General features: G+C 47.9%; 1 protein-coding gene across 13 annotated transcripts in view; it reads left to right on the plus strand.

The window, feature by feature from the left end:
- LOC143211349 (protein abrupt-like) overlaps positions 1-22,187 on the plus strand; it is a 307,845-nt gene that overhangs the window by 45,881 nt on the left and 239,777 nt on the right. The window contains exons 7-8 of one of the 13 annotated variants that reach the window (XR_013009442.1): positions 565-1,411; positions 18,419-18,559. The exons of 9 other annotated variants lie outside the window; for them this stretch is intronic. Coding sequence is in view for 3 of the 4 variants with exons in the window: in XM_076428918.1 (XP_076285033.1) it covers positions 565-1,295 (731 nt within the window). In the remaining variant the exon portion in view is untranslated. Of the gene's footprint in view, positions 1-564; positions 13,878-15,672; positions 18,319-18,418; positions 22,181-22,187 lie in introns of those variants that run through there. 3 more of the 13 variants (XM_076428919.1, XM_076428920.1, XM_076428918.1) reach the window with 3 other exon arrangements.

Below are 22,187 nucleotides of genomic sequence, written 5' to 3' on the forward strand. Positions count from 1 at the left end.
CCGAGTTCGCTGGAATATCGATTTCCTCCGCAAAGGCCTGCACGAGTCGCTAGAAACGTTTGTTAGGGTTGCCACGCAAAGCTGAGCTTGACTCTTTACTCGAATTCTTAACGACCCTTCGACGAGCTAATTGGTCGCTCTCTCGGTTGACAAGGTACGCATACACGATCGAGAATAACATATTCTGGATTCAAAAAATAAAAAAAAAAGAACGAGAGGGTGGAGGTGTGTGCGGAATCACGATGAAGAAGAAACGAGTATATGCCGGATCGAGCCTAATAGAAACCGAGCACGAACCGAACTCGAATAAAAACTAAATAAAAATTGTCTTCTCTCTCGAGCAGCAAAAAAATATCTAAAGCCGCCTCCTCTTGTTCGATCATAGGGGGAGGGGGATATCGAAAACAATAAAAAAATAAACAGCGCAAAAGCTAGAAAGAAATCAGACAAAACGTGAAACGGAGAGAAAACGAAGGGCTGTGGGAGGCAAAAGAGCAAAATTGAATAGTGTTTAAGGGATCGGTACGAGGTTGGCTGAGGACTGACATTGGCTGGTGGTTCCAGGGCGATGGCAGCCCTCTGGAGGAGATGGTTCAAGCTCGAGTTCCGGTTGGTTGCCGGGCGCGTCCTCGACAAGGAACGAGCAGACTCAGCCTGGGGATTACTCGAGCGGGGCTCACAACTCGGCGGACGGTCAGGAGGTGTCGTCCGTTCTCCAGCAGCACTATCATTACCATCAGGCCATGCACGCCACCAGCCAACCGTCGTCGCAGCAACACGCCCTCAGTACCTTGAACTCGCTCAACTCCCTGAACAGCCTGAATACCGAGCAGCTGACGATCATGCATCAAAAGCTGCAGGACAACCTGCAGAGTTTGCAACAGCAGCAATCCTCCTCGGCAAAGAACGAGTTGAGCCTGATGCTGCAGTCGTCCACCAAGGAGAAAATCGACAGCATGGCGTTGTTCCATCAACGACGGTTCCATCAGTCCCAACAACATCTTCCCGTGGACAACGGAGGTCCTCCAGGGAAACCAAAGTGTCCCGAATGCGGGAAAATCTACTCGAACAATTCGAACCTGAAGCAGCATATCGTGAACGTGCACACGGTGCAGACGGAGTACGTGTCGTGCCACGTGTGCAGCAAGCAGTTCAAAACGAAGCAGTACCTGCAGATCCATTTGCTGTCGATGCACGGCATCAGGAAACGGAAGAGCTACCCGCTCTATCAGATCCAAACGCCGGTGTCTTCCGGTGGACAAGGATCCTCCAGCCAACACTCGCAGCATCAGTAACCGGGACAGCTGATCTTCCGGAGACAGAGCACTGTAATCGATCGGAATATCGATCGGGACGAGAGCCCCTGGACCGTGAACCGGAACAGAGAACGGGTCGATGAGAACGGATGCTGGTAATCTGTGTTCGTACTCGACCCTGCGACTCGAGAGACACTCCGACACGGTCGAGCGCCGACTGAGACCTCGCAAATAGTCTTTGCAGCGGTTCGCGACGCGAGGACGACCGGAAATGTCGTCCAGGGAAGTACCCACGGCGGATAGCTATTTCCTCTTCGTGACGATTCGCGATCACAACCGAAAATGTCGTTGTTGTGGCTGCTAAGCCGCGTCCTAGTGGAATTACTATACCCAACGTTCGTTTTCTAATTTTTTAGCATTTTTCGCAAATGCGTAAAATCCGAAGTTTCGTATCGCGGCGTCTCCAAGCCTTGATGAAGCTAGTTGGGCTAGTAATTCCACTGGGATTGGGTTTACATTCGAGTGCCTGAACAATGATGACCGGAATGTCGTCTAGGGAAGTAACCAACGGCGCATAGTTCTTTTCTTTCGCTTGAATAGTCAGGATCAAAAAGGGCGGAGGTGGCGATAGGCAAGAGGAGGCGGAAGAGGGTGCCGATACGAGGATTGGCCGACCTATTTTCGCAAGGTTCCGCAGTGCGCAGCCAATCCTTCGAGCCTGAGATAGGAAAGCAGCCGCGATTGGCCGGGAGAGCGAGAGAGGAAGTTGAAACGCTCTCCTCGTGGAATTCTTATCGGCATAAGTAGTCGGATCGGAAAGGATGCGTCGGCCTGATTACTTGAAAGACTCAGGATTGGTGGGGGGATGTATTCACCCCCGCGCACACGCGCGAACGGAGAACCGAGACTTCGTTTCAAGGGATGAAGCAGGGAGCCAGGGAAAGAGACACTTTCGAAGTAATTTTTCTTTCTGGGACGTTATTACTCTCACCCTTTTAATAGACCGCCTGCCATCGTGGATCTCCCGTTTTGAACCGTAGAATTAAGCTTCGAGTTTTTGGGAAGGGGATGAGTGATTGGGAGGAAGACGGTGTTCTTGAGGTGAGGTCGTCGTGTTTAATCGAGTGCTCTTTTGATGGGGTCTGTTAATGAGAGAATTTTATCGTTTTATGGGGTGGTCTTTAGGTTTCTATACTTGTTAGTGGAAAATCGGTCTAACTCCGTAGATAAGTAAATATTTTGAAAGAATCGCGTACTCCTTTCACCAAAATTGATCCGACTACGTCTCAAGGACACCGCTTAATCCAACAAGCGTGCATCTCTCTGCTAAGCAGGAAAATAAAGCGGATTATTTTCGAAGCGTACCGAATCCGCTATTCGGGGCACAATATTCCCGTATTTCGGCGAGTGGCACCTTCGCTTTCGAAATATCGACGGGGTCGGCGCTAAAACCGGCGGGCAGAAACGCGGCGCCGCCGCCGGGCGGGTTTCCATTTGCCTCGCTCTCGGTTTTCGTCTTGACGCGTCGCGCGTGTTACCGTGCACTCTCGTACGTGGCTACTATCAGCCGCGCACACGTACACAAACCGGCGAATGCCCGCGCACATTTAGGCTCACGGAATTACGAGGCAGAAAGAGATAGAGTGGGTTGTATTGATCTCGAGGATTCAACAAACAGCACCTACTCTGCCTCCACCCGTTCTCCTTCCTATCCAACTTCGCCTTACTCTTCTACCCCTACCCCTCTATCTTCCTCTTTCTCTCTCTGTCATTCTCTTTCTCTCACTTGCTCTTTCGTTCGTTTTCTCCGTGTATTCCGTACCATTCGATTCCACTCGTGGATAAAGTTTGATGAGGGCTACCCGCCACGATAGTTCCGCCCCCGTCTCATTGTCGGCTATAGATTGGCATTGATCATTTACCACTATTTTCCAACAACCTAACCGGTTCTTTAAGCTGGAGTAATTATACTCGGGAACTTGGTTTTTCGTTTGTTCAGCACTCTGTTGTATTTTCTTAGCGTTTTCGTGATCGAGGATGGCGAATTTTAGTTAGACAGTGTCGTTGGAGTGGGAATTTCTTGTTTGCGCAACCGATTCGATAAAAACTGTCCTATTCGTTACCTTTCTTTTCCAACGTTCACCGATTAATTCTGCACGCTTTCGCGGCAAGATAGAGCCTCGGTATTTTTGCGGGAGGAGCCATTTGCCATCGACCCCAAGCGATCGGTCGATCAATCGTTAACGGGCTAAGTGTCTCCGTCTCGAATCATCGGATATCCATTTTTCGAGGGTGAGGAGACGAAAGTTGTACGTGACACGCGATACACCAACCCCTATGAGCATCGGCCACGCGATGTGCTAGCTCACGGCAGGGCTATCACCCCCATTGCGCACCCCTGGCAAAACAAACCCTGCCGGCTTATCCAATTCCACGGTATTTCCACGAATCTCTTCCATCTCCTGTCTTCCGTGCCACCCAGCCCTGACGCTCGCAGTTCCGACGTAATGGAGGTGGAGACTCGCATTTGTTCCCGACACCCTAACCCTTCCCCAACCCCCACCTCTTCCCATCCCCCTCGACTCGGTTTTTGCCTGGCCGTTCCTTCTGCTTTCTTCGTTTTTACCTTCGCCCCCGCAATCCCTGCCATCGAACCACCCGACTGGCTTGATCTGGCTCTGTGTACGTCTAACTTCGTGCCGTCGCGTCGGTGTGAAAACACGTCACCTCTGAAACCTAGACGCCGCTAAAAGCGTTTCGGAGGCGAACGCAGGGGTCTCCTGCAGAAGCGGATCAGCAGAATCACTTTCAGCGATTCAAAGCCGCTACCTGGGAATTTCTTTTGACTTTGTGGCTCGGGAATTTCAGGACCTTCAATTTAGAGGCTCTGACGTGGCTTGCGAATGGTGACGGCGCGTTTAGGGGATCGATGCTTTGTTATCCGTAAGGAAAAGTTCATTTTCTCGAGTCGACGATTTTCCTTTCACCTCCCGGACACAGAAAGAGCGAGAAAATAACGAAACTTTTCACGTCCGAGCAAAGGAAATTTCACGCAGGGTCGCAAACTCGATTTTCGTAAGTGGACGTTTCCTCCTAAAACAATTACCATTTCGAGCTTCCTGGTGAACGCCGCTTGTACACAGCGTCGTGGCGCAATTTATTTTTTAAATTGCCTGTCCCGGGCGTTCCTTGAGGAGAGGGGCTTTAGCCGTAGCGCTCAGAAATTGGATTTAGGGGGTGGTTGTCTGGGATCGTCCGAAGCGTCTCAGATTTTCGGGGCGAAGTCTTCGAAGTTCCCTAGGAAGTTTCGCCCCGTGGGCTGTCTGGTTCTTTTCTTCAGGATTTGACAAAATTGCAGTATTTCCGGTCCGATGGCCCGTGGCGAGACATTTTCGCTTGGGACACTATCACAGGACGGAAACAAAGTTTCAAACCGAAGAACTGACAGACAAGACTCGGTAAACTACTTTCGGAATGAAGAAGCAACTTCGAGGAGTCGATATTTCGAAGATTCTGTTCGTCTCGTGCGCATGATCGAAGAGAATCCATAGTTTTCTTCGTTTCTTATCGTAGGACGTTATCCACCGTCATCAAATTCGTGAGACCGGTGTGGCCAGCGAAATCGACTCTCGATTCAGTTCTATCCGCAGATTAGAGTCATCTATCACCCGGATTCGATCCAGATAACTTCGCCATTCAGCCCCGGTCGAGATTCTTATCAGACTGACGAGCTTCCCCGATAAGAGCGTGTCCTTTCCGTCGTACGCAATATTCTTCTTACAGGGGTTGAACCTTGATAGGATGGGGCGACCGAAAAGTATTTCGGGGCAGGACATGCGCCATTGATCTACCGGCTTATTTCGGGGAACACGTGTCACATAGCCGAACTGGGTTGCAGAAAATACCTTTCTTCTTTAATAATTCCCGTCCATTATCGTTCGAACACGGACAAGCGCGGAATACAAATTATTCTTCCTTCCATCTACCCTACCGACCCCTCTTCGGTGTATTAATAAGTTTGACACGCTTGACAACTCGAGAATCGGTCAAGGTATTTTCGCTTGAACTTGTACAGAGGCTGTAGAGTTTATTTGCTCGGTGTTCGAAGAAATTAGTCTTGAAATTTGCTCACGATTATTTTCTACAGATAAGACTGATGTATTTAATAGAAAGCTACATTTAATTTAATTTATAGAGAAGCTGCAGAAATTCCCTTGTTATTCCACTAAGTCCGAACAACATCTTCCCTGGGCATGGTCAACACGCGGATAGATGCGGGTGGAAGAGAAAGAGGAACACACAGGAAATAGGATACTTCGGCCCACTTTGGCGACTGCGATCAGATATATCGCCGGTTTAGGGTAGGCCGAGAAGGATGGCTGCTTATAGAACGCGTCCGAGGGTGGGGTGGAATAAAAATGGGATTTTGCGCGATAAGCTGACCAGAAATGAGCGTACCGTGTCGGGTTCAAATGTCGCTTCTCTCCCGTTAGCGACCCTCGTCGCGTATTTTTTTTTGTCTTTCACCATTTCTGCCGGTACGGTCCACCTTATCCTGATTCCGACATCCTTTTCGTTTCTTGCCTCCTTAATGTTCCGGAATCCCCCTTTTTTGCCCTCTCTCACCCTCGTGAAACCCACGTGTTTGGATCCAGGGTTTTCGGGAGGGTTGGACAACCCGACTGGTCGGTTCATCGTATATTGCGTCCTCCGGACAAATGACAATTGCAATTCCCTTTTGGAATCTATCGCATTAATCTCCTGTCCGGACGGTAAATCGTTAGGGACTGTGGCTCGCTTCGTCTCGGACAGGTTCCCGGCATTTTTTTCCAGGGTAAACATCGTCGGATACAAAGAACGACTAGGGGAGTCGAAAGTACATGATCAAACAAACCGAGAACGCATAAAGAAGTTTTCTCGTATGAAGTTCCGTTGCCGAGAAAATCGTCTGGAAGTGCTCTACAGCAACGGACACTGCACTTTCACGCTTGAATAACTCGGGAACGGTGCGTCGTAGGAGAAATTTTGATTCGTCGATTTTTGCTTTGGAGAATTTTTCAAATTTCATCTGTTACACCCGAGTATATAGCATCTTTAAGATCTGGCACCGTTCCGCGGCGTTCGCGAAACGTAGAATTGCAATTCCCGGTCGAGCTGGAACGACTCGCTGTCGACCGCAGGGCGCAAATCAAACGGCACCACAAAGTGGCATCGGGAACCAGAAGGGTTAACGCGTTTGCCGGTTTCGCGTGGGCATGATCGCAGCCCTGGTCGCCGTCGGGGCCGTATCGATTGTTCCGCGTCGAACGTCGGGACGATAGAACGAGATTGGGTTTCACGGTTGCACCGGCGACGGATGGGGAAGGGTGGTGCAAGCACACTTTACCAGGAAGATTGATTAAGCTGCCGTAGCCACCGCCGCCGCCCACGCGAGCTATATTAAAGACGTGACCCGACATAAAGGATCTCTCCTCGTCTTCGGGGCTGGCACCGGTCTCTGTCTCTCTCTCTCTCGCGATCCTCCCTATCTGCTCTGACCACATTGATTTTCCGCGGGTGCTCTCTTCCCCTCGGTTTCTTCTTGCCGGTAATTTTCTCTCGGCAAACTCTACCCCTCCGTCCTCTCGTTCTTCTTCTTCGATCCCCAAACAAGCAAGGAAACGTCCGCGTTCTCTTGGTCGTTGTTATCGTCCTCCATCCGACTCGCTGTTTGCTTAGCCCGCGCTGCCACTCGAGAGGAACAGCGGCCAGTTTCCTGGCCCCCCTCCCCCCCCCCCGAAAGCTTTGCAAGTTTGATTGAATTCCAACGAGTGCCCTGTATCAGGAAATGGACAAGTTGCTGCTCCATTTCTCTCTCTCTCTTTTGCTCTGCAGACTTGTTTCCTCGGTTTCCCGCTTCCTTCCTTTTTGTTCCAGCCTATCCCGATACGCTGTCCGCTGGAGAAAGCTTTTAGCCTTTCTATCCCGAGTTTTGATACCTCCACTCCACCGCCGGTTATTTTCGGTTCTCACGTCCGCCGGAGGGATTAAAGAGGACGCGGGGGGATTACGGAGTTTCGTTATTGCCGCCACTAAATGTCCGTTCCCGTTGTAGTTTCTGAATTAAGCGCGGCTAGAGCTTTCATTAAAAGCTGGCGTCCAGCGCGTGCGCGTCAGCGCAACCACGCCGGGGCTTCGATTTTAAAATCCGCCTACCGAACGAACGTATTTGAAATTAAAATAGAGTTTGAAATTAAAGCGGAAGAGTTGAGCGACGGCGGTAGCCGCCCCGGGGAGCAGACATTTTATTTCGGCGAATATTTATTCCCTGATTTCTCTCTTTTCTCCGCTGGCACCGTTTCGCAAATATGCGAAAAATTAACGCGGCGCCTGCTGCCAGTTCCTTCATCGTCTACGTAATCAATTTGAGAGTGATGCTAGAATGAATCGAAAATAGCGAGTATAAGAGCTGTCTTGCCTCGTTCATTTTTTCCAACGTCATTTTCCATGCGAAACACTCTGCGTCATCGTACGCTGAATCAACTTCCAATTAACTTATTTTGCTGCTCTTTTCCTACTGCCTCCGAGCTTGTTTACCGTGAGATTTTTTCCCGTCAGAATTCAAGCTAGACGTGGGATGAAATTTCTGAATAATTTCGAACGAGAGAACCTGTCGAAATCATCTTAGACTCTTTGTTTCACGATTATGCAGATTCTGCAGATGTTTTGTGGACACTGCATACATTTATTTATTGCTAGTCATATTTCTCGGGACGACCGATCGTCTGGAATTACACGGCCAGTCACTGCTTGGGATTTCCATGGGGTTTCCAGCCCGGAGAAGTGCATTTTTCACGAGGATCCCGTTAAGAAAAGACATTGTCCCGAATTTTGACCGATCCTGGTGGACCGAAGGTCCTCGCCCGCTTGTCCTCTCAGCGTTTCATCAATTTCAAGGTTCTTTCGCCTCTCTGCTACCTAACACTGGCCCATTGTCAATCCGGGACACCAGTTTTCCTTGGGATTCCCCGTGGGAGAGCCGGACTAGAGACTTTCGAAACGATTGTTGCTTCGGTTTTTAACGCGCCGATGAACCTCCAGCCGGGTTCGGTTTTACAGCTTTGTCTCGCTTTGTTTCTTGAATGTGCAATTCTTTTGGCCCTGTGCAATTTTCTTCACCCGCTGGCATCGTCGCGCACAACGTTTCTTCACACCTTGATGTCCTGTCTCTCTTTGATGTTCGATGTTTACTCATTCTATCGACTGTGCTATGATCCTTTGTAGCTTTCGCTCTCTGCATTTTGCGGCTGCGAGCAGCATCGATCGTTTTCTCTCTGTCTCTGCTTCGATGGTCATTTTTTTTTTGCACCTGTGCATACGATAAGCTCGTTGAATTGGTGCAACGAAGCGTCCTGTGTCGGTGGACGTTCACACTCAGGTGAGATCGCGAACTCTCTTCATCCCTTGTGATTGTCCTATAAAGATACCATGATCATTACAGGTACTACCACAGAGTTGTTTCACGAGCTAACTACTTGCAGAGGTTTCCAAACGCAACAAATGTCCCCAGAAAGTCGCGAATCGTTCCGAATTTCCTTGTTATCGTCGAGGTCGCGGCGCAAAAGCCATCGGACGGTCTCACACGGACGAGAAAGAGAGAGGTAGTTCGAGTAGTGAGAAGGCTAGAGCGACGGTTAGGAGGGCAGTGGAGGGACGGGGTTGAAGTGAGAGACAGAGGAGAGAGATAGAAAGAGAGTGCGAGAGAAAGAAGGGAGAGAAAGAGCAAGCGAGAGAGAGTGAGTGAGTGAGTGAGTGAGAGAGAGAGGGAGAGAGAGGCCGCGCTTCCCCGAGGGTCTTGCGATCGATCCCTGTGCAATTTCCCGCACATGTCCGCATTGATCTGCCCTCACTTGCCCCCGGCACCCACCCTTGCCACACTCTGAACCACCGCCACCCCCGCTGACGGCGTCACTGACGCTGCCACCCCCTCCGTCGGCTACCCCCTAGCTTCTTCGTTGCTCCTCCGATCGGCCAAACACCCTCCGATCGCGCCATCCGCTGTCCAAACTCGCTCGAACTATATACCCCCTTTTACTATAGTTCTTTCCCTAATGTGCCTTAGATACCCGCGTCACACGGGCTAACGCGCCTATGTCACCAGCGACGACACGCCTCGCGGCCGACACGGTTTCTCAATTTTGCCCGTCCGATCGCTGATCGACACACTCTTTCTGTCCTTCAGCAGACTCGGCACAGGCTCCCGTCGTTTCTTAGACTGTAGAAAGGCTAGAAAATATGCGAAATGTCTATGAGTTTGAGGCAGCCGAGATTTAACTGCGTTCGACGTGTATACACGTCAACCGAAATCTCTATTGCAATAACAATAACATTTTCAAGAATGAAGTTTTTATCAGATAAAAATGTAATCGCTCCTCGTTTTTCGTAAAATTTATAATAAAACCATTTGCCCTGCATTCGACGTGTATACTCGCCGTTGCTTGATTTTCATTCCGCACTCTGTGGGAGATATTAAAAACTAAATTCCGCAGTTAAGATGTTAATAAGTAGTCGGCGGATCTTTATACATTTATAGCAAAATTGAGTAGACGAAATTTGAAATTATTGAAAAATTTTCAAAATTGAAGATGTCAATATATGATTTCTCGTCCGTTAAAATCATAATCGATGCAGATCATTCTTAGTTTGCATAAAGATCCGCAGTCTATCGATAAGACTTTCTATGAGAGATTCGATAGAGCCCACCGAGAGGCGTGCACAGTTTTATTTCGACTTACAGTAGTCCTACAAACAAGAATATGAAATCGAATAGCACCAGGAAGGAAAGCAATAAAACGACACGGATTTCCAATTCAATTTCCCCGAGCCCAAGAAGGGTTCACACAGTGCATCCCCCAATCGGGCAGTGACTTTCATCATTCCAGCGGACCGGTGGCGGGATGAATGCGAATAGAGACGCACCGCAGAGTGATTTCGTCGTCGGAACGGAGGGTTAATTAAAAAATGCGAGGACAGACTGTCCGCGCGAACTTCTCGCCCCCGGGGTATCGAAATTACGTGGATCCGGCTGCCACAGGCCGCGGCAGCGAGCAGACGAGCGATAGGACAAAAGTTATTTTCCAGCGTCCTCTAGCGCTCTCTCTTTCTCTCTCTCATGTTCTCTCTCTCTATTTCCACCCCCTGGCCGCTCTGAAAAGCTCGTAAAAACTTGGACGTCTGTGTGAGGGGGCGATGTGGTCGTGGATGTGCACGAGGGCCACGAGTTCGTAGGCAACAACGTGGGCTAGCTAAATTAAACTTCCCCTTGCCCTAACCCCGTAGCGGGAGCCCTGAAACCCCCATACATCACGCGGCCTGTCATAAACCTAAGCCGTGCCAAGCGCGTTCGATGCAACCGATCGTTAAGGAAGTCGGTACCGGAAACCAGGTGTTCCTTCTTCCGCGCGGATACCAGCTGGGAGAGAGCCCGATAGATAAAGCGCAACGTTTATTGATCGCTTAAAAATTGCGGGGAGTTACCGAAGAAATATAAAACCTGAATGCGCGGGGGCGGGGGGAACACTCTTCGAGGCATGTTCGAGAGTGCTCGAGGCGGGCGCAGGCTGCCAATTGTGCTCTCGATACATATTGCCGAACTGCATATGCTGCTGTCTACGTTCCTGTTATCGAGGACACTAATGCGCTATAGTTCGACCGAATTCAATTGGCCGTTCAAGGTCTTGTCTCCTGCTCCGCAATCCGCCAGTGTTACCGGTGAGGAGAGGGTTGCTCGCGGGGAAGGTTGACTGGCTTCGTCTTTGTCAGCTGCTTTTCGGTTTTGTGCAGATGGACCCGCGACATATCTGTGGTTGTCAGGAGAAACGCCGCATGTCACTGTTTCAAGAAATTCGAGTTCATGCATCAATTGAGCTTTAGAGTATAGGATTCACGTATTTACCGGAAGAGAGTCATGAATACAAATTCGAAAGGCTCAGAAAATAATGCATTAGCGATCAAAACTTTAAGCGGCAATATGTCGAACGTGAACGTATGCGACCACAGATATAGAGTCCACGACAAGGAACATTTCCATGAACCCCCACTATTCGGTAAAGGTTAGGGCTCCGTGTCTCGTAGCGGGGATAAGGCCCCAACTTCTAGATCTATTCCACTTCGCCAGCTACAGCTAGGTACAAAAGAGGACTTAGGGCCAATCGATCAAAAACGCCAGTGGACCAGCGTGTATCTCGTGTACATCTCGAAGGAGGGGCGAGTTACGGTGACCCTTCGGCTGATTAGTTCCCCAGGGAGAGCCGGTGATCCGATTGAAAGGATCCCGGTTCGAGGTTCTACGTCAGAAAGCTCGGTCGTCGTCTTTCATTTCGAGCTGCGACGCCGCGCAGCGTCTCTTCTCTCCTCTCTCCCGTGGAAATAGAAACTCTCGTCGATATCGTCCTCCACTCTACCGGTTGTTTGCGGGACGCTCCCGGTTGCGTAAGAGGAGAGCAGACGCCGAGGAACTTTCCCGGAAACCCAAAGACATCGATCTTCAGCTTCCCTTCGGCCAATCAGCGGGGCCGGCTGCTTCTTGAGAACCAGGTCCCTTGTTAATGCAGCGCAATCCGTCGGAGCGACGCCGCTAATGGACTGGCGCAATCATTCCAGCCTTGCTACTGAATCTGTTTCCTCTCGTCGGCCTCTGTTCCTTCCTTCCGTTCACCGTCGTCGCGTCGTTCGTTCCATTTTCCACGTTCGTCTCATAAGTCTATCATTTCGTGTTTTGCCCCACGTTGCTTCCCTTTATTCGGTCTGGCTCCATTTCGCTTTTCAATTCGCCGAACCACGTGCCTAGCTCTGTTTCGAAGCGGACCATTGTCAACGACGCTCTTTCCTTCGATCTTCATGTCCTTTACCGAGTCGTTTTCAAGTTTCTTCTGACTATCGCTGCGATTAGCCCTGTCTTCTGGGAGTCCTTTTCGCTTTGATCCTCTCCTCGATCTCGAAGAAGGCTTCATCTAGGGTTGGCAGGTGACTTGGTGACTATTTTCGCTATTAGAAACATCGCTCCTAAAGTCTGATGGCTTACCACCTCTTTTACTCGCATAACAGCTACTCTTCGTGTCCAGGATATTTTCTCTTCCGGTTGAACGTTCCACCCCCGTCGATGTTCTATCATTCTCTTCCAAGCGATCGACTCGAAGGTTCGTCGTAATCAAGCGCGCGCGTACACTTGCTGCCCTAATCGATCCGACTCGCTGCTACAATTACTCACTCGACTGTCTTACGTGATTCCATCGGACGCGACGGGGAAAAACTTCCTCGCGAGGGAACCCACGTCAACCTAATCGACTGGCGATATTCTGCGATCGCGCCTCGACTTCCGATGAGAAGACAGAGGCTGTTTTCCATCGTACACGACCGGCCAAAAGTTTGGAATCACGGCGTAAATTCAGAAGGTTTATAAGAAGATACTGGATGTCACAAAAAACTTACGAGCAGTATGTTTTACATTTTCTATTATTTTTTTTTTATCTAGGAATGCGTATTTTTCTTGTGAAATTGCTCTTTCACTAAAAAACCGCCTTTGTTTTTAATAAAAGCCCGACATATTCAGGGAATCCTGGCAATTAGTTGTTCGAATGTTTCTAATTTGATATACTTCCATGCTTCTTGTAGAAGTGATGAACATTGTTTTACACTCGGTGTATAAACTGTACAAGAGCATTATGGACATAAGAAAATGCTGAAATCAGTTAAGAAATATTATTCAACTAGTTAATCATTTCAAAAGTGATCGATACATTCGATTTTCACAAAAATCAGCAAGTGATTCCGAACCTTTGGCCGGTGGTGCGTGTCAACGAGACTCCTCGATAAACAGGAAAGGGATTGTGACTTGTTGTTGCGCCGAGATCGGTATAGCTTCAGCGATAAATCAGGCGGTGTTAAGAACTATTTCATGCTTTCGCCTGCATACAGGTGTCGTTGCATAGGCAGTTGGAGATTTACTCTCTCGGTTGATATCAGCGGAAAAAATGAGAACGGAAGGGATCTTAGTTCCGCGCGCGCGGATTCCGGGCCGATCGAGCCGATACGTAAATCATCGGTGAATACGGTCCGGAGGCTTTCGCGTTCTGTATACCGGTTGTGTAATTCTAATAAATTGGTCGTGCGTCCCGCGTTGTAAATCAGCGCGCCCGGTCTCCGCCGCGTTTTCCTTCTTGCCCGAGCGATACATCACCCCTGGCAAAAATTAATCCTTCGAGTCGCGAGGACGAGTCCGCTCGTAAATTACTACACACGATGCCGCCCACGGTATCGGATACTCGCGATCATCTCAACACACTCCCACGATTTTTATCACGAGCCTAAGCTTCCGCGTACGAGAAAGAAACTGGACAAAATTGGCGAAACCGAGACGATTCTGTCAACGTTTCGCTAATTTCGATTCGCACGTCAAGCGTGATGTAATTTAATTCTGAAAATATCGATGCTCTGATTTCCTGAGAAGTGTGCAATACCGCCTTTACGACTTTAATAAGGTTCGTTTCATTGAAACGTGACATTTATTCGTCTAATGGGACGTCGACCTAATACGTCGGCATAATGGAAATTTTATTTCCGCTCGTCCCAAAAAGCCAGAAAGATCGGCGATTTCATTGTTAGATCGACTGGAGTTTCTAAAATAAAAGATCTCGCAAAACTTTCTGAGCTACAATGGTCGAGATTTATAGACGAACCTTATTCGCTTCTAGAGTAGTTACACGACGCAATGCTTACGACTTAGAAGCTTGAACAGCAGTTTTAGAACTTACTTCTGAACTTCCGCTCCGACACGGAAATTTTATCGACGAAATCGATCATTTCTGATGAAACGAAGCCACTGCCAGCCGAATCAAGCTGGTCTCGAGGCTGCCGTCGCAATTTCCGCCGCACAATTACGAAGTTCATCGACTTTGGAAAAAAATCTCGATACTCGGAGGCGCGAGATCTCGCCGCAGGATCTCTCGAACAGTTACGGCGTGCCTGCACATCCTTCCCTTTTTTACGTAATGAGACGCGCACGAAAAGTGGGAGAGGCTTTTTGCTTAGAGATTCGTAGGAAAGATAGTCGTAACGAGGCGTAGAGGGTGGATCAATACGAGGGTTCTTACGTAGTTCGCCGACTGTCTCTCTCTTTTCTCATTCTCTCCGTGTCTCTTGTCCTTTCTCCCAACACCCGCCCCGAACACCCACCGCCGTCTTCCGCTTTCACTTATCTCTTTCTTACATCGGGAACTCCCGTTTTTGTCTCGATTATCTGCCTTTGTTTTCTCTCTCTCTCGATCTATATATAACTATTCTATCTATCTTTCTATCTATTTATCTCTCTCTCTCTCTCTCTCTCTCTCTCTCTCTCTCTCTCTCTCTCTCTCTCTCTCTCTCTCTCTCTCTGTCGCTCTCTTCATGTCTCTATCACTCTCACACACTCACCGAGAGCTTGAAAATGCACGAGGACGGAGGTGACGACGGTGCTTGTTCCGGGGGAATCATGCTCTTCTACTTTCATAGCAAACCTCTCCGACCGAAAATCTCTCGCTGCGATCCAGCGCTTTCTCTGCAACAGAAAAATGTTTAAACTGGGCCATCGGAGAAACATCCTCTACAAGACGTTAAAGGTTGTAATCCGATTCGTCCATCCATTGTGAAATAATTGCTGTCTCTTTCCGCGAGATCGGTTCGAAAAGATTTTCTTGTCGGGCCCAGAAACGCTAGAGCAGCGGGGCGCTTGGCAAGTTAGAGCAGAAAGCTCGAGAAGTATACGGGGAGAAAAGCGGTGCGTCCGCGTCGCGATCGATGCGTTCCGTTCTATTCGCCTAAGTACTTTCATGCGAGAGAGACAGAGAGAGAGAGAGGGAGAGAGAGAGAAAGAGCGTGAGAGCGACAACAACAACAACATCAACAACAAGAACAACAGAACACACCAAACATCCTACAACCGGGCATGCCCTGAGAGTACGAGAGTAGCGCGAGAGAGTGTGCGTGTCCAGTGTGTTCAGAGAGGAGGAGCGTGTGCGTGTGTATGTCGAACCCGAGTGTGGGTGGCGTGTGCGTGAAAAGGAGAATGTTGGAGAAAGATAGACTCGGTGTAGCGGAGGGTGGTGATCGAAAGTGAGAGCGAACGATAACGAAGGGAAGAAAGAGAGAGAAAAAAGAGGGGAGAGGCGTGTGTTTGAGAGAGAGAGAGAGAGAGGAGGAGGATTGGGTGTGTTGGAGGAAGAAAGATTGCTATTGCGAGCGTGTGCGAGCGAACGAGGCGGATGTGGAGCTGGAAAAGAGTGAACGGGGGTGAAAGATAGAGAGAGAGAGAGTAGAGAGAGTGAGTGAGCGAGCGAGAGAGAGAGAGAGGTAGAGAGATGAAAGACGACAGAATCAACTGACGGGCACGTCCTGGTTGTAGGATCGGTGATGCCGAAGAGGGAGGAATCCGCGATGGCGGCGGTGGCTGCGGCCGCCAGCGAAACTACGCAAGCCGTGGAGAATTTCGCGAGACTCTACACGGCACTGCGCCACGACGACGCTAGGCCTCTCTGCCGTTACTGCGGCAGAAGCTACTCGTCGCCGAGCAACCTCCGGCAACACGTGAAAAATGTCCACTCGAATTGGCCGCCGCCGGACACGTGGCCGCAGTGCAACGTGTGCGGGAAGCGATGCAAGACCAAGCATTACCTGATCAATCATCAGCTACAGGCGCACGGGATACACCAGCGGCCTAGCCTGAACAATCCCAATCAGCAGCACCAGTCGCCCTCGTCCTCCTCCTCGTTGCCATGAGTACGGTCCTCAGCGTCCGATGTCAACCACGCGGACACAGAACACGCGAAAAAATCACTCGTGGACAGATGAAGCCGGGGGCCGCCCCTCGAACCACGTGGACACAGCCTGGACCCACTATTTTACATGCCCCTCAGGTTGATCACGCTGCGGTTGAGGATCGATGGCTGTGAACCCCGTGGATACAGCCCGCACCTCCAATTTTACATCCCCTTGAGGTTCATGATGATCCTGCTCGGGGTCCATGGCTCGGGACTACGTGGAAAGTTGATTTGTTTCGTTCGGTTGGTAGTTTCCATGTGGACCACCTTGGGGAAGGTTGTAAGTCTTGGATTCTGAGGTTTCAGACTTTAGGCTTTACATGAGGAGCTTTTTGAGGTTCGAGCAGACAGTATTTTTATTAATTGGAAATCTTCGGTTCGAAGGAACAACCCCATTTACCTTGTAGGGTACAACCTCCGAATGTCAATTAACCGAGTCACTTTTATCCGCTTGTTTTATGGATCTTCAAGATTGAGTTTCCAAGTGAATCGGGTTTCCAATCACTCTGTGGTCAGGTGGCAATGGTATCTTCCAATTCGATTAAAGTTTCAGTAGTTTCAGAAATGGAATTGAAACATTTGGAGCAAACGTAATCCACGGCAAAATCAATCATCTAATATTACTGATTTTTAACAGAAGTTAGCTATCTTAATTTTTTTCTGCAGGTTAAACTGCCGTCCTCTGACGAACGAATGTCCACTAGACAAACGTAGAAACGGGCATAAATTCTCGCAAAGTAACAGCATCCATCTGGCTACAGAATTAATCAAGCAACATCCCTCCGGTGGATTCAATTCATTCAGCAGAGACTCTTAGTATTCTTTCCAGTATCTACCCCGAATTTCGCCCCAGATATAGAATCGCCTTCGGAAGTTATTAAACAAGGAACAGAAGAACTTTCCACGGGTCTAATAAAATACCGCTGCTGCTTAAAGTCGCCGGTTATTTTCGTGACGGAGATTAAACTCCGAAAGTAGATTACGATCTGGGTTATGCCCCGATTCGTATATACCCGAAGGTCGTGGAGACTGTTTCCGGCGGTGGGCTGTATCCGCGAGGTCAATCGACAGATTCTTTCTATTTTCCGTACTTTCGATGCCAGACGAACGGCTACGTTAATTATCCCCGCGAAACATTCGGCAACCTGTCAGGTGTGCCAAACGCGAGACCTATAATACTGTAGAATTGCACAACTGACGGAAGAAACACATACTTTTGTACGTGTGTGCAGGTTTGGTAGCAGAGCGATTTTAAACGTGTATCGATGTGCTCTTAACCGGGGATCGAATGACATTGTTAAGATTCTTGATCGGATGTGAAGTGACCAGGTATTTTAATCCTCTGCCCTACAGTATCGTGTCGGACTAGTGATTAAGATTCTTTATGCACTTTTCAATTTTTCTAGACGAAGTTTAAGAACGTTGAATAAAACAGAATCTTATCTTCCGTGGTAGTAGCCTTTTTACATCTGAAATAAATTAGAATCGTACTAAATTATGTCATAATTTATACCCTAACATTTTTTGAAAATTTTCAAAAGCCATAATTGCATAAAGATCAGCACACACACAGTCTAGTTATTAATTTTTAATGTATTATTATTGGAGAACATTTAGGCATACACAATAGATAAATTTTCTCCTTTTCTAGGAGATTACGAACTACAAAAAGGTTCTAATCACTGAAACCGTCAAATAAATCGTAGGGCAAAGGATTAAAGTGTCACCATGAATTTTTTCTGTACAGAAGAAAGTACAACGTTAGCTTGATTAGAATACAATTTCATTCGATCCTGTGACGCCTCCTTCGATCCGACCGCAGGTTCAGTGCATCCAGGTGAGGAAGCTCGCGTTCCGATCCAGACAGGGGCGGATGCTTTCGTAATAATCTGGCACGTGAGATTCAACCCCGAACACGAGTTCGAGTGCCTCGCTTCAGTATTCGATTTACGCGATGATTGCGCGGATTCCGTACAGTCTTGTCTGGCAATTGCCCGCGATATCGAGCATGCACAGAGACAGAGAGTGTGAGAGATGAGAGTATGAGAGGCAGAGAGCAACTGTGAGAGTGGTAGAGTAAGTGTGAGAAAGAGACACGGGGGGAGCGAGAGGGACTGAGAGATAGAGCAATTAGCGATCTGTTAAATACCAGCAACCAGCAACCATTTGCGGGATATGACCCCTCTAGATATGGAAGCATGAGACCTAGAGGTTAGGGGAGGGGGGTGGGAACACGGCAGCTTGGTGTACTCTGTTTTTATTAGGGGGTTGGGGGGTTTGGGTTTACGGTGGTGGTGGCTGGTGGTAACGTTGGTGTGGTGGTGGTTGCAGATCACGGGCTCGATGAGGCAGAGGGCGCGGCTTACCACCACCACCACAGCCATCACCAGCAACATCATCGGCATCGTCATCATCATCCACCATCCGTCCCTCCTCCTCACCATCACCATCATCAGGCGGTACCGAAAGATGAGCAAGACCAATCGACCACTGGGAGCAGCAGCGGCAGCAACAGCAACAACGCTGGGACTTCTAGCAGCAATCCTGGGACCAGCAAATACCAGAGGAGCCCGGCGGACTTCCGGCAGCAGAAGATGATGCGCGAACATCATCAGCAACACGGTTACAGGTGTCCGCTCTGTTGTAGGACCCTGCAGGATATCAGCACGATGAGGGCCCATCTCGAACACCACTATCCGCGCGATTCTCCCACCTGTCCCGTCGCATCTTGCGCGAAAACCTTCACCCATCCTAACAGCGTGCGCAACCATATGCGTCTGAAGCATCCCGTGCAGTGGGACCAGATCAAGACGCTCAGGTGGACCTACGTCTGATAATCAGGCAAAAAACGATCAACAGATCTCCGATTTTTCTCTTGCTCTCCTATCTCATCGCCAGCCTCCTCCTTCTCACTCGGATGATCCTTTCTTCGGATTTCTCTTTGTTTTTCTTTCGCGAGACTCCTCTCTTACCCGTGACTACCCTCCCAGACGGTGTGTATCGATTGCACGTGACTCGATATCGTTCCTTGGACACGGTGGAGGGTGCGTTTCTGTTTCCACGAAAAGGTCTCGCGTGTCAGAGCCTATAAACCGTTTCGAAAGGTCGCGCGACGAGGTTGTAAGTATACTGAGGGTACGGGAACGACTTCCAGGGGTTCTTCGAGGAATCGAAGTGTATGTAAAATTCTCTGCGGACGCTTTTTTGTTTCGCCCCCCCCCCCAAATCCTCGTGGAAAGCCGCACAAAAGCACTATTATCTCCTTCTTCTCCTCGGAACCTACGCCCCAAACATTGAGAAGCGCACACTTTGTAAATATTTCGGAAGATTATATTGATGAACAGAACAGAAGGAATATATTATATATATATATAAATATTATAGAGAGAGTATATATATATATTATGAAGAGATAATCTATATATATATATATATTATTATATATAGAGAAGAGAAAGAGAGTTGATTTTGTATAAAAGAGAAGACACAAAAAAAAAAGATAAAACGTACGAAGCAGTATTTCCAAGTAGAGCCTGAATGAGAAACGAGAATGAACAAGATGAGAACCGCGTAGTCACACCATAGGACACCGTGTAATAAGAGTAACGTCGACTGTAAGGCTACGACAGTGTGTTGTCGGCGACGACGACATAAACGGTTAGGTTATACGTATCTTACAAGAGAAAACAATGTTCCTCTAAAGCTGAGTAAGCCAGCCTTACGTTAAAGATCGTAGTATTAAGACCGTAGATGGGAGTCGAGAGAATTATAAATTATGTACGAGCGGGACACGAATAGTCGAAATATCCGCGGCGCACCGGCGTGTGATGCACAGCAGAGTGCAGTTGCATGTTGCAGCTGCAATCGCGCGGCGCAGAGAGTGCAAACCGTGTCGACCGGAGCGCCGTCGCGTCGACCGCGTGCACCGGTCTCTGCTGACGGTAACTTCGCGATGCTTCCGTAATTGTTAATCGAGGAAACGCAATATTATACGTATATTTACACACATACAATTATACAACACGCGTAGAGAAACGCAATAGGGGACGCGCCGCTGCGCTTCGGAGATTCGAACACTTTCGAGGGCTGATTTTTCAATTTGAAAAACTCCATTTTTTGTTTACCTCCCGGTGATTCCGTGAGCTTTCGTAGATCCGGGTTGTTTAGAAGAATCGGTGCTTTTTCAATGGGCGTGACTGAATTTATTCGAGCTCAAGCACTTCTTATTTTATGTTTCTGTTATATATGACAATTGTTGATCCTTGTTCTCAGAGTTACTTATTATCAGTTTGAGACTGGATTTCTCGTTAAAACTTCTATACATCATTAAGAATTTAATTTGTGAGTATTCCTGAAGTATTCCCAAGAACGATGACCAAAGTCTGATGTTAATAAGTTTTGTAGTTCCATGGTGGAAAAATCACGAAGTTAGCAATAGCCAAGTGTCGGGACGAAACCTGTCATTTTGATGTTTCCTTTATCAAAAATTTCATATAATATTGATGAACGGTATCTAAAACAATCAGTACGGTCTAACATTAGAAATCCAAACTGTCTATCCAGTAGTTTAGTATCAAAATAGGTTGAACACAATTATTTTTACTATTGAAATAGAACTTTTAAATTGTGAATAGCTGAAGCAGTGACAATGCTGCAAGTCTGAATAGAATCAGTCGGTCAACAAGATTGCCAGAGCCATCATCATTACGGGAGTTAATCTTGACTAGTGATTGAGGGAAGAATGAAAGAGGTTTATGTTATAGTAATTGACAGAAGATCGTTTGATTGGATACTATTTTAAGTTTGCCATTCGAAGGAGGATTGGTGGAATGATTTTCGAAGCGCAGCTGCGATCGCGCGAGCGTGTGTGGATCGATCGGTCGGCCCGATCAACGCCTAGCGTTATTTTTCTACAGTCTTGTGTTTCGTCAGTATTCCCTAGGTGAAGAATTCCCCCAGGCGCAGGTTAAGTTTTTCTTTTCGACACACGTGTACGATAGTTACTAGAGATACGCTGCGAATGAACACGAAAAAAATATACAAAAATATATATAAAAATATATATATATATATTCTTGTGGGCGAGTTGTTGGTCGCGCGAGTGGTTCGGCGAAGTAAAACGCGCGTTACACTAGTCCCCGTCGATCGTAAACGATCCAGAACAGAGAGCGAATCGTCGAAACTGACTGTCTTCTATTTTTTCTTCGATGCTAGTTTCCACCGTTAAGGGTTACACACACTGCGAGATCGCTTTCACGATTGACAGCTCGTGCTACGGACAATGTATAGAGCATCATACGCACTATTTTAGCAGACACTAGCGTAAAGTAAGGACTATACATACGACACACGAAATAAAGTATATACTATTTAAGTAATGCTTTGTACAATAAAAGGTATTCAGAGAAGCTCGTGTTTTGCTCGTCTGCCCGTTCCATCATTATGATTTCTCTAGTCCCTCAAGAATAACGTTCTCCATTCATTTAACCACGAACTATTTATTTCTATCAGTTCCACGCAGCGACGTTTTATTTCCCACAGTTTAAATAAGCGATAATACGAGGGTCGAAATTTTAATAGTGGCAACTATTTATTTATTAATAATACAAAAAGCGATACGTGTGTGAAACTACTACAGTCCTTCAATATGGGCACCAGCATTGTCGACAACTCGTTGCCAGCGATGTGGAAGTCGTGATATGCCATTAGCAGCGCCCGTTCTGTTGATGATTCTGATAGAGCGATCTATTGCTTGCATAATCTCGGACGAAAACACGGACCACAATAGTTTAGATTACTCATAGACTATCTTTTTCTCGCCATAACGCGTGCGCTTCGACTCTGAAGGAAGAGTCGATTTATTGTGAGATAGGTAAGGCGTAGACTAATATGTGGTAGCAGTGAGAATAACTAATTCTATCTCGCATCGTTTCCACAGCAGTGTTGCCACTATTACAGTTCCAGCCCTCGTGTATCTAGACATAGTTCTCACTTAGATCCTTCTTCAATTACCGTTTCTTTATTTTGCCGTTCGGCTAACTCCCGCGGATATCAGGAGAGCACGGTCCCTCATCATTCTTTTGTTTATCTTCTTTTTCAG

This window comes from Lasioglossum baleicum, chromosome 8 (genome assembly GCF_051020765.1).
Source record: "Lasioglossum baleicum chromosome 8, iyLasBale1, whole genome shotgun sequence".
NCBI classification, from domain to species: domain Eukaryota; kingdom Metazoa; phylum Arthropoda; class Insecta; order Hymenoptera; family Halictidae; genus Lasioglossum; species Lasioglossum baleicum.